Genomic DNA, 12,980 nt, shown 5'->3' on the forward strand with positions numbered 1-12,980 from the left:
CTAGCAAATAAACCTATTTCATCTTGAAATGTGTTAATAAGAATTAATCTTTTCTGCCACAGCAGTGGCTCTTAATTTGCTTTTTCTAGCAAATTATTACTGCCAGTCCAGAGGGCACATGATTGAATATTTGATACTGCACAATCTACCAGGTACAGGAGATTTCAAACTCTGTTTGCTTCTTTTTTTTAACTATGTGTGACTGAAAAGCAGCAGAGTAGAGATAACAATCTGTTTAAACTGGACCTTAATGATGAGCTGTGTATAATGAAGCAGAAAAGATTGAATTTTGCCAGAAGAGCTGAATGCAACAGCCAGAGATAATTACTTGCTTTAAGAAATGAAGAACTGTTGCAATAGCAGCCATTCCTGCAGAAGGAGCTGGCAAGTTTTAGCAGAAACCCAATCTGCAGCTGGAAACAAAGAACAGAGACTAATCAAGTGACTTGTCCAAGATTATTCAGGAGACCTGTTAAATAAACAGTGTAAGAATCCAGTCCCTTACTGCAGAGAGAATTGTCCACTGGCTCTGAAGGATATAATCTTTCTGCTATCCAATTTCAATCTAAGAATATTGTCATACTTGCTAGTTACTTTTACTGATACAAACTAGCAATACATAGTTATACAAAAGTTTTAGAAATCCCACGCTTGTTTTAAGTACAAATAAGTTTTCAGTAGATCTGTTGTGAACAACTGAAGGATTTCTTTTTTTTCATCCTTTTCTGCTGCTGAAGTGATCACTAGTTGGGTGTTAAAGATTTCCTGGGGAGTTGGGCAAACCCAGATAATGGAAACTACCTGGCATTTTGGAATTTAGTATTCAAATAGCTTCTTTTAAAATGTTCTTGAAACCATTAGTGAAATGAAAGAATTGTTGTTTTCATGTGATTTCTGTGTTCACTCTAGTCTGCTGTTCAGGAAGAGATCAGTTTTAGCCTCAACATCTTGTCTAACAAACCTCATTTGCCCAAACTTCTTGAAATGTTGCTGGGTGAGGATTTGAGGGGTTTTTGTATGTGTTTTGTTTTTAATTTCTGCAGCAGCAAACCTTTAGTCAGGACTTCCAGTACTCTGCGCAGCTTGTTGTTTGTAATGCCTTCTGTTTAGCAAACTTTATCTCTGATTTTCAGCTGTGCTGTGCAAACCCTCATCAAAAGTAAACTTTTTTTCCAGGTCCACTTGGATTCCATTATAATCACTTGGAATAAATCTCAAGCTTCTTGACGTCTGTGTCTGTCCATTCATTTGTTGGTTTTGGGGCTGGTTTTTTTTTTTTTTGTTTCATTCCCACCCCCACTTAAAAGCAGTTCTGTTTCCCTTCTGCCTTGCACATCATCACCATTGAGCAGAGCTCCTGTGGGCAGCAGCAGTCAGAGCCCAGCACAGTGAAATGCTATCGGTGCCTGTCATGGGCCTGCCTCTCTGTTGCCTTCCCATGGAATGTGGAGGAGATGAGAGAAAACAGGAGGGAGATGAAACAGGGGTCACAGCCAGCCCTGGAGCCTAGAAAGGGCTCTCCTTGCCATTTCAGTATCTAAATCACCTGCAAGCCTCCAGCTGTGTGGTTTCTATATTTTTTTGGTAGAGGAAGGAGTAAGTAAACTCTCTCTTACAGCAAGTGAATTTACAGAATAGGAAAAAAGATTATATGATTTCCTTGTAGAAAAAAAATTGCTTAACTCCCATTTCACTGGTAGCGTAAGCAAAATTTATGTAAATATTTGCTTCATTCCTCCTTAAGCTTCCTGCTTTATTTTAAAAATGTATTAGATACATTTCAGATAGCTCTGTAGCTACTTAGTTTGAATAGGCAATGAGAGCATTCTCAGCTGTGTGTGCAGCAGCAGCAGATGGTTTAAGCATTCTCATCTGCAGCTAATACAGCAATCAGTCACAGCCCGGCTGTGTTACAGGCTGACTTCAGCTCTCTGCAGAAGGCAGGGCTGTTCTGCAGGCAGGAATGTGTTTACACTTGGCAGTGCAACCTGAAAATACTGGTTCTTTTTCATACCCTTCTTGCTTTTCTGTCCTCCCCGGAGCTCCCTGTGAACTTCGTGTCACACAGTTTAACAAAAGGAGTCTTACTAAGTCTATAATTCATCGGTATTAGTTGCCAGGTGACGTTTGGGATTGATCTGATGAGGTGTTGCTCCCTGGGCATGGTGAACCATGCAGGACATGGTGTGTCAGGTAGTTGGCTCTGGCTGTTGAGTCAGTGCAATTATGCTGGTCAGGGTGCCATGTTTCCTGTTTGGGTGAGTCACCTTCTTTGGAGGAGGGAGCTGTTGGCCCTGCACAGCACTAGGAGGGAGATCTGTCCCGCTAGATGTGTGTTGGATTTCCAGCTTTAACTTCTGCTCTAAACTCTTCAGCAGTGCCATTATGTGCAATTATTTTGGGGAGCATAGTGTACATGTGTAGGTTTTTCAATCTGCCAAGTATAGCTTTTTCACATGCTGTTGTACACAGTATAAGTCAAGCCATTATTTTGGCTTCTTGTCCAGTATATAGCTTATAATTAGCATTAGTAGGTGAGGCAGTAACTTGTCCTCCCATGTGACAGTTGCTGAAATGTCACCCATGAATAGATTTTTGAGAATTAGGTAGAGCTGACTGATGTTGGGACACATCAGACAGCTCTGCTGTTGCTGCACTTGAGTCATCAAAAGAAAATGCCTGAAAGCCAACAATATTTATTTTGTCTCTCCCCTTCCTGCCCCAAGTAAACATCACACACAGCTGAGTGCCAGAGTCTTCAGCTATGATTTGTGCCTCTCTGGCTGATTGTCATTGGCTGACCTACTAATGTGTGAATTAAGTGTTTGTCTGGACAGGATGAAAATCTAGTGAAGTGGTTTGCTAGTATGTTTATTTTTCCTTTAAGTAGACAATGCTGTCTTGAAGATTTGGTTTAAATAAGGTACTACAGGATGTTTCTGTTGTTCAAAACTGACATTTTGCATTACAGACTTTGAGCAAAACAATCTTCAGCAAGCACAGAAAGCTATGAATTGTGAAAGATGTGAATTAGATTGTTTTAACAAACTACTTGTTATTCCAAGATGGTCTTCACACTTTCTTTTTTGTTCTTTCTGGGAGATTTCTTTATTGATAATTCAGTGAAATTAATTTATTTTTCAGCATTGGCTGGACAACACCAAAAGCATTAAAAAGCAAGTTAAAAGTAAGTGTCCTTTCCATTTTCTCTTGGGACATTGTATTTAACATACAGAAAGCACAGCCAGTTGAAATGGGTGGTGGGGGCAGTGTCCTTCGAGGGGGTGAGGGTGACAAGTGACAAAAGCCCAGCATGGTGCTACTGATTGTTTAATGGCATCTTCCCTCTGTAGCTCATACTACCTTATTCTTAATTAAAGATGTTATGGGCTCATTAATTATAGTTGAAGTGGAGTCAAGGCAGCTGAAGATGTTCTAGGGTTATGGAGCATTTTCCTGGCTGTAGGAAAACTTGTCTTGGAACCTCATGCATGGGGCAGTCCTGCATGCTTGAATCTGTGTCCAGTCCACCAAGTCCTCCTCACCTGCTGCACAAGGCTTCAGTGTGGCCTGGTTGTGGCAGTGATGTGTGCCTGGTGAAGATGTTGTTTAGCAGTTGCCTTGCTCTGCTCTGTGGGAAGTCTTCAGGGATTTGTGGTGTTGTTTTAATACAAGAGAGGTTTTGGAAGCAGCGAGAGGGAGAAAATTCCTCCTGTCAAATGCAAGAATCAGCAGAGCGATGCACATTTTTAAAGAGCTATTAATCCACCCTTTTGCTGAATTAACTCTTTGGTTTCCAGAAGAGATGTTTCTTCTGTAGAAGAGTCTCTTAAATTCCCACAAAGTATGTCTAAACTTCTGTGGAATAGCAGGGCCTGAGTTGTCAGCAGTGAGTATTTCCCAGAGCCCTGGGAAGGTGTTGCAGAGACCAACAGTGTGCCTGAAGGTTTAGTCAACTGTAGAGCCAAGATGCTTAGCTTTTGTGGTGATTGATAGAGCCCTTAAATATAGTGATTAACCTGGATTCACATGCTCTTGGCAGGAAGAATCACATTAATGTGATATGATCATTGGCTTGTCTTGTAACACATAAAACTGTTTTGTGTGCATATTTAAGTGTCCTTTCACCCTGATGTTCCTCATGGATTTCCCTGGCATAAAGGAATTCCTGTCTTAAGACCTTGTGTAGAACATAACCAACCAATTTCAGTCAAGTTTTGTGATGTGATTCTGTGTAATAAATAAATAAATAACCTGTCTTATCCTGTAACTGTCCTGCTGTCTTGCATGAATTCTGCTTTGCAGTTGGCCCCCCATATTGTCTGCATTTTCGTGTAAAGTTTTACTCATCAGAGCCCAACAATCTACGTGAAGAGCTAACAAGGTAAGAGGGATTTTGTGTGTGAGAGGGGGACCCAAATAAGGCTAGGGAAATGTTTTCCATAGCATTTATTTAAACAATTTGGAAAATTCTTTAGAACTGGTTACTTACTTTATTTTTTGTAAATGTAGTTTTCTTTTTGTAAAGTGGCTATTTTGTGTGTGGAAATAAATGTGCTGTGACACAGAGAGATCTAAATATTTACATATTACTTAATGCATCATTTTTCATTAGGCAATTTTGGCAACTGATCTGAGTAGCTTATACACGATGGACAGAGGTTTTCACTGAAGAGAACAGACATCATTCCTCTGTCTTTTTTTTTTTCTTAAGCTGTTAGTTTGAACTGCATGCAATCATCCTGTCTCCAGGCAGAAAAGCATTGAATTGCAAGTTAGAGGTTCTCTTTGAAAAAAGGAATTTCAGTTAGCATTTCATTGCATGTGTGGTCCTCAAAGAGCTTATGGAAAGGGAAAGTAATATTTTACTGCCATGTTGAGCTGAGTTAACACTACTATAGGTGTAGGTTTGTAGTATCAGGTGAGCAGCAGTTCCTCTTGATTAAAGCATTTCACAAATCCATTCATAGAACTGCATTTCTGAATGGGCTGAGACAAGGAGGGGAGCTTTGAAAAGGAGCACAACCTACCACCTGTCAGGAGTATAAATCTGTTGTAAGAGACAGCACTTCCTTGCGTTGTTACTGCTGCTGATCCCTTTTGGAGAGTAAACAAAGTTATGTTTTCATGATAGCTGTAGACATTTCATACCTCAGCCATTTGTAAGGGTGTGAAGTGCATTTGTTTGTTGTTCAGGTTTATGTCTGTGTGGATCTTCAATCTGCACTTTAGCCAAATCCCTTGGAGTGCTACCAGGAAGATTATAGTAGCATTACTCCTTCCAGCCATATGTACCCTGTGCAGCTTCATATTTACATGTGGTAACATAATGTGGTAACTGCCGCTTTTTAATGCTTTCCCGCTGATCTGGGAAGAATGTTTTACCTCCCCATACATGTTCCTGAATAATCATTTAACTGTCTTTAAAACCAGCAACTGCAGACAAAATTCAGACCTGTATCTGTATCTACTACTATGGAACGTTTTCATCCATTTTGACTTGAGTTCTGCCAGTCAGGCCTTGCTGTGCAGGTTTTAGCTGGGCAGACCTGAAACCTGAGGGCTTTTAAACACTGTCTGCCTGCTTAGCTAATCCCCCAGAACAGGAGAGCAGCAAGTTGTCCTTCTGTCTTGAGACAGTGTGACACCTTGAAATAGCAGAAGCAGTGCTTTGCTGTGGGTTATAGGTGTCACTGGCAGGGGCTTTCCCAGGGTTCTACCTTTAAACAGCAGGACACCCAGCTGGAGCTTTTCAGCTTCCACAGGTGCAGCTTGCTCATGATCTCAGCCAGTGGTCATGTAGCACAGCACGGGAAGTGCTTGAATTGTGTGGAAGTGTTATGTGGCTGATAAGCACAGACTGGTCATACCCACTACACACTGGAGGCCTGTGTTCATTTTCATATCTGAGGTCAGTACCAACCAAATTTATTCCCCGTGCAGAGGCTAGTGTTCAAAAGGTTTTGGTTAATAAATGATTTGGCTAAGTATTTGTGGAGTTCTGTGAAACCTGTAGGAAAAATACCTGCACCTGTTTTGTGTCTGTGTTTGAAAGAGTGAGGAGACACAGGCACATGTTGAAGCAGAAGTTATGTGTAAGGTTTCTCTACTAGAAACCTCTACTAGAGGTTTCTCTAGGAATCTCTACTAGAAGGAATCTCTGCTAGAATTCAGACTGGATACCATGGTGGATGCCAATGTTATATACTTGATCAGAGCTCTTCTCTTGTTAAAGGAAAGCTGTGTACCATAATGGAGCAAAGGGCTGCTCTTCAGAGATATTGGTTCAGAATACTTGGTATTGCACACCAAAGGGATTCTTAGTCAATATTTGCCCCATTTCTAAGCAAAAAGAGTAGAGAATATGCAAGGCAGTGTAGGAAAGTTGGCTCTGAAGGGTAAACAAGTTGAAAAGGCTGCAGCCTGCTATTTATTTTTAGTCACTTTGCAGTCAGCGTTCCAGGTTAGATTTTAACTAAGCAATCCATTGTAGAAATATTTTTTTTCAAGACTCAAAAATAACCATTCTTTTATGGGGTTGGTATGTGTATGAATAATGAAGGAAATGTGGAAGATGCAAGTTGTTCTTTGCTCAAGTAGAATCAGAAGAGAAAAAAAAATAGTTACTTCAGTACCCTGTTTATTTTTCCATGCAACACTGTAGTTCAGCTTTTGACAACTTGTACTTTTGGGTTTGCTTCATTTGAAATGCCTGCAAAACACACAAACCCAACTGATGAAGCCTTGAGAGGTAACAGTGCAGTTTCTTTCATCTTGGAAACCCATATTAAGAGTAGAAAACATTTTTATTTGTCAAGCTCTAACTTACTCCTGTTGACTGAGTGACACATAAGCACTATTACTCAATGACTTATTTCTTATTTAATCCTACAGGTATTTATTTGTTCTGCAGCTGAAACTGGATATTCTTAATGGAAAGTAAGCAGCCTTTTAAACCATTACAGTGTGTTTAGCATAGAGTTTATTACATTTATATTTGAATAATTAATAAGTTTTGCTTAATAGTGTAATGTTATTTTTTTTCTCAAAAATACTATTTTCTATGCATGAATATCAGGAGAGGAATGCTTAAATAATGTATTGCTTATCTCCTGATAATTTTCTGAAAACCTACCAATACTTTTTAATTTTCCTATCCCAGACATTTGCAGTTTCTTACTGTCAGTTACATAAGTTGTCTGCTAATGGTGTCAGTTCAGGTTTTAACAGTGCATTTCTCTTTTGGCAGATTGGAATGTCCTTTTGACACTGCTGTCCAGTTGGCAGCTTATAACATGCAAGGTGAGTAGATGCAAGAAGGGAAGGGTAAAGTTGCACGAACAGTTTTGTGTAGACTCTTATTAATTGTTTAAAAAGTCTGTCATTGTTATGTCCATAAAATAGACTCTGCCCAGCCATTAGTGATCCTGTGTGAAATGCAGATCTTTTAGATTGTACTTGTGCTTGAGAGTATGTACAGAAAATTGCTCAGTTCCTCAGGAAACAACAAGGAGGTTCTGAACATAAACAGCTTTGCCCTAAAGTTGTTTTCTCAGGTGCTTATGTGCAAATCTGTCCACTTTCACAGAAGATACGAGGCCTGCAGCCTTCCTGAATCACTTTGGTGTAGTAACACAGCTCACTTCTTTTTCATCATATAGATTCTGTCAAGTGTTGTCTTTGTTGTCAGATAAATCAGATAAAAATTGGTTTTGTTTGCACTGTGTATAAAATACCAGCTTTTGATTTCATCTTATTTGTAGGAACATCTTAATGCCCTATGTCTCCTGCTTGTACTTGAGCATTCCAGGTTGCCAGGTTGAGCTGCACTTGTTAGGATTTCAGATTCTTCTTTGGCCACAAGATGTGACTCTTTTTTTCCTCAGCTATACAGCACTGTGTTTGAATCATTTGAGATTTTATTAATCAGCTGTCTTTAACTTTTGATTCCAGATAAGAATGTGTTGTTTGCATGAGGGTGTGATGTTAACAAATGTGGAGTTTCCTATGGTTTCAAGCAGAGGAGCTCACAAAAGAAAGAGGGGAGGCTTGAAGTGTTAGAAATGCCTGATGGAGTAGGCTTTTGGGTCCTTATTTGAGGGTATAGATATATAGATATACGGCTTTATTCTAGCCAATTCATGTGCCATGTGTTTGAGCCACACAAATTCTCCACACAACATTTATCTCATGCATCTGCTGTACTTACTCTGCATGAGGTAGGACTAAGTCACTGAAATTTGGTCTCTTACAAGTATTTTTGAAAACACTTTCTTCTTTTCATGCAGGAAGTGCTAATGGCCCTAAATCATGTGTAGGTATGAGATTTGGGACTAAACTGTGAAGACACTTGCCTTTTTAACCTGCTCTTTTGTGTGGAAGGAAAGCAGTTAGAATACATTCCACACTTAAAATATTAGCATTGTTAGAGCCTTAAGATACAGGTTCAGTAAATAAGATTTTGGAAGAACAAAGTGTTTTAATTAGGCCATATATCCACTGCTTTTTGTGGTGGTCTTTTCTTTCCTCTCTCCACAATGAGGCCTGTAGCAGGGCTTTAATCTTACTGTCTGACAGCTGTGTACTTTTATTTAAATCAGCTGGAACCTAAGCTGGCTTTGACAGCATTCCTTTGAACAGAGGCAGGCATTTTAGTGGGAGTAAATTATTATAGAACTACAGACTTCCTCAGTCAGCATTAAAAAAAAAAAAGAAAAAGGGGGTAAAAAGACTGTTATTATGCTTGCAGCATTCAGAATCCAAGAAATGGAGTTTTCTATCAGTAAAATAGTACATTTTTGTAAAGGTTTCTAATTGTCAATTTCAGCATTTAGATATTTATTTGTCTTTAAAACCAAACAGCACAGATGTTAGCATGGGAGATGGAGTTGTATTTTTGATGTGGCAAACCCCTTGACTGGTATGTTCTTGTATGTTTTCTACATAGCATCTCTGGATGTAGGAGAAAGACCACAAAAATAAATTTAATATTTTAGACAAACTAGAAAAGTGTGCAGAAATTCTTCTGTCTGCAGAAACTTCCACTGTTTTTGTTGAGAACAGTGCCTGACAGTGTTGTTCTTTTGTAGCTGAACTTGGAGACTATGATCCTGCTGAACATGTCCCTGAGCTGGTGTCTGAGTTCAGATTTGTTCCCACTCAGACTGAAGAGATGGAATTAGCTGTTTTTGAGAAGTGGAAGGAATGCAGGTACTAGATCTTCCAGTTTGTACTCAATGCTGTTTGCACTGATTTTTCTGAGAAGAGAATCTATTAAAAAGATACTGCTGATGCTTCTTCTGTGGCCTTGTTCAGAGATAGAATTTTAATATGGCTCTGTCCTATTTTGTAAAAGAATATAATGTGATAAATGAAGCTTTTCAAAGGTCTGAGTAAAATGATGAGGTACAAAATCTTGAAAAACAGTAATTTTTGCAGCAGCACTTTCAGATTAAAACTTTAAAAAGTGACCTTGATCTTCAATAAAGTGAACAGGTGTCACCAGTGTTTCCATTTTTCACAACTTTCAGGTAGTTCTTTTCCTCTTTCCTCATTTACCAGTTTTTTCTTTCTGTGCTTTTTCTGGCATCTACCTAACAGCAAAAATTTTATTTCAGGGGCCAAACTCCAGCACAGGCTGAAACTAACTACTTAAACAAAGCTAAGTGGCTGGAAATGTATGGTGTAGACATGCACATAGTCAAGGTATGTTTAACCACAGCATGGTGACCTTTGGAAATGATAGTGTTAGTTTTGTGTTGCATTTCAACACTGGTTCTGCTTTGATGGGGGAAAGAAAAGGAATATTGTTCTCCTGCAATCCATGTAATAAGTGAGCTGGCTTTGTGTCAACATTCCACTCTTTGGTATATGTGTCTAGAAGGTATAACTTGAGTCCAGGCATATCTGCTGTATGTTAAATGTGTGATTGATGTGGAAGTTGTACTACAATTTGTATTTAGACTTAGGAATTCTGTGAAAAATCACAGTAATTCAAATTTGCTGGGGTGTAGTCAGCTACCAGCTGAAGAACTACAAATAAGCATAGATCTCCTGTGGAGACACAAGTGCAGCAAATGCATAAGGGTGTCTTTATTACACAGACAGATCTAGAAACTTTAATATTCCTCTTTTGTCAGCCTTATTGAAGGACTGCAAACAAGGAAAATCCATTGCATGAGATCATCAAAATATAAGAATTTTGTTGTATAAGATAACAGACGTGTGTGTAATTATAACACTTTGCTTGGACAAACAAATTACATTAATCACTCTAGTAAATTGGATAGAGGGTCAAACACCAAAATGAATCTAATTTTTATTTTGTGTCAATTAGGCAAGAGATGGCAATGATTACAGCCTGGGACTAACACCTACAGGAGTTCTTGTCTTTGAAGGAGACACAAAGATTGGTTTGTTTTTCTGGTAAGCTCTCTGATTGTACACTAAAATCTGTTCTCGATTTTGGTTCTTTTTTTTCTTTTATGATAGCAAAAAAAAAGTTGTTTGGGTTGTGAGAGCACCATGAATATGAGGTACTTTATCAGTAAGTTACTGAAAGTTAGACATAACCTGCAATTTCTGTTCATCTGGCAGGCCAAAGATAACAAGGCTTGACTTCAAGAAGAACAAACTGACTCTGGTTGTTGTGGAAGATGATGAACAGGTAGATAAATATCTGTTTAGTTAAATCTCAGTCTTGATTATACACTGCTAGTGTACATACTCCTAATCTTTCCTTATATTTAAGTTTTAAGAATTAATGTGGATGCCTGAAAGATTTTTGATTGTGGCTTGTGGGGGAAGGACAGAAATGAAGGGACATAAGTAAAAGATAAACTTTTCTGTCATCCGTTTTTTAAAAAGAGAATGCCTGGTGAAACTAGAGCAGGTACTTTGGAAACAGCATGCATTGCACAACAAAGTTTTAAAAAAAATTCCACATACCACATTTAGTAGAATGAATTACTTAAGCAGGTTTCAGAATTGTTTCTGTGGGGAAGAAATTGCATATACCTGAGACAATTAAAAAAGTGAGCATTGGTAATTTGAGAAGATTAGATTTGGAAATGAAACCATGTTAGCCTCATGAGCAAGTACCTTCCTGTTGTAATAGTATCTTTAATTTGTAGTTATTCAGAGGTTTGGCTTGTTAAATATAGGGACTCCAGCCTTTTCCAACTTTAGACTATATAGCACTTGTTCATTATAGCTTCTGCAAATGTTGATTTTCCTGCCTAAAACATTTTTTTAAATATTTATTAGGAATCATAAAAACCAAATTTTATTTGGCTTGCATGGAATTTTAGCTTGCACTTATTCCAGCCCCTTGTAAGTTGTCAGTGTGCTTTGTGTGCTTTAAGGGAAAGGAGCAGGAGCACACTTTTGTCTTTAGACTGGATCATCCCAAGGCCTGCAAACACTTGTGGAAGTGTGCAGTGGAGCACCACGCCTTCTTCCGGCTCCGGGGGCCTGTCCAGAAAAGCTCCAGTCGGTCTGGCTTCATTCGCCTGGGCTCTCGCTTCCGGTACAGGTCAGTGTCACTGGCACTTGGCACACACCTCCTGGCATTCCTTCCTTTCCTGGATGCTGGGGTTTAGCCCCATTATCAGCTTTCTCTGTGGCTTTTGGCAATATTACTCTAAGCTTTATTCTCTCCTAGAATTTTCAACTTCTCCCAAAATTCGTGCAGTGAGATCACAGAAATATGCAAAGGGCACACATGCTTTTGTCAGCAATTTAGTATTTAAAAAGTCGTTGCTTCTGCCATTTGTCTTGGGGAAATGGGGTGAAGAAGAGTGTTTCTAAAACTCTTACCCTCTTTTGTGAAAGGTCTTTTGAGGTGTGAAGTTTGGGATGTTTTTTTAGAACTGACATGAGATAGCTATGAAGTTTAAGTAGAAGTGTGATGTTTTTATGAACATTATCTCTATTCGATCATTAAAAATAAGTGATTTATTTTACTGCTTTGCACTCTTACATGGCATTTTTAGTGGGAAAACAGAATATCAAACCACAAAGACCAACAAAGCCAGGAGATCAGCATCCTTTGAAAGAAGGCCCAGCAAGAGATACTCAAGACGAACCCTGCAAATGAAAGGTAAAAGAACTTCCATTCTGAGAAGTAGAATCCAATGTGAGAATCAGGTAATCATCTCCTTTAAAATTTTTGGGTAGGAATTCTCCTGTAGCTGTTTGCCCTTCTCTTGAATTTTCAAAATTAAAATAGTTTTAAAATTTTTTTAAATTTTAATTTATTTTTTAATTTTTAATTTTTTTTTAATTAAAGCCATGTTTGCCTTCAAATACTTGCTTAAATCTGGCTTTGGTTTGCTTTTCAGATTTTTTATTTTATTTTCCAATTTAGATTTTGTTTTTCACACATTATACACGAGATTTGTGCAACTTTTGCTCTTTTGGTTCAGCTTTTGCTCTTTTGGTTGCCTACTCTTCGGCCGTGCTAGGCTATTTTTATTTATCATATAATTAATGTTTAATTGGTAACCTAATTATAAATTAAATTTTAATTAATGCTTTATATTTTTGCAGCATACACTGCTAAACCGGAAGAAACAAGGTAAGATGCATTCCAGTGTTTGAATTTCTGTCTTTGGTGTTTGGCACCTGTACTTCAGCACATGCAGAAGGAGGATATAGTGTTGGAGTCTTAACTGTGGTTTTGCTGTGGGTATTGTTTGCTTTATATAAAAGTTAATGTCCAAAGCAAAGCTTCTATGTTGCTGCACACAGACAATTTTGCCAGATTTGTTTACTAGCTAGCAAAGAAGTTTGTTTATTACTAGCTGTGATTCTTGCTGGATATGAGCTGTAGTTGATGTGCTGCCATGTAAAGAGATCAGGTAAAAGTTTGTGACTGAAATACCTCATTCAGTGAAGGTCAAAACCAGGGAAAAGACAGTAAAATCAGTCTTTTTGAGATAAGTTGATGGGTTTATATTCTGTGTTACACTTGCATTTAT

At 38.4% G+C, this 12,980-nt stretch overlaps 1 protein-coding gene across 5 annotated transcripts in view; it reads left to right on the forward strand.

Annotated features, from left to right (window-relative positions):
- Positions 1 to 12,980, forward strand: part of EPB41L5 (erythrocyte membrane protein band 4.1 like 5) — a 52,279-nt gene that overhangs the window by 13,429 nt on the left and 25,870 nt on the right. For all 5 annotated transcript variants that reach the window (XM_071435236.1, XM_071435234.1, XM_071435235.1 and 2 more), the window contains exons 4-14: positions 3,145 to 3,187; positions 4,306 to 4,384; positions 6,895 to 6,939; positions 7,250 to 7,302; positions 9,090 to 9,210; positions 9,618 to 9,705; positions 10,337 to 10,425; positions 10,597 to 10,666; positions 11,364 to 11,533; positions 11,994 to 12,100; positions 12,550 to 12,577. In XM_071435236.1, the coding sequence (XP_071291337.1) occupies positions 3,145 to 3,187; positions 4,306 to 4,384; positions 6,895 to 6,939; positions 7,250 to 7,302; positions 9,090 to 9,210; positions 9,618 to 9,705; positions 10,337 to 10,425; positions 10,597 to 10,666; positions 11,364 to 11,533; positions 11,994 to 12,100; positions 12,550 to 12,577 (893 nt within the window). The remainder of the gene's footprint in view (positions 1 to 3,144; positions 3,188 to 4,305; positions 4,385 to 6,894; positions 6,940 to 7,249; positions 7,303 to 9,089; positions 9,211 to 9,617; positions 9,706 to 10,336; positions 10,426 to 10,596; positions 10,667 to 11,363; positions 11,534 to 11,993; positions 12,101 to 12,549; positions 12,578 to 12,980) is intronic.

The sequence above is a fragment of the Agelaius tricolor genome, unplaced genomic scaffold (assembly GCF_023055355.1).
Source record: "Agelaius tricolor isolate 1412-34295 unplaced genomic scaffold, bAgeTri1.0.p SCAF_10, whole genome shotgun sequence".
Classification (NCBI taxonomy): domain Eukaryota; kingdom Metazoa; phylum Chordata; class Aves; order Passeriformes; family Icteridae; genus Agelaius; species Agelaius tricolor.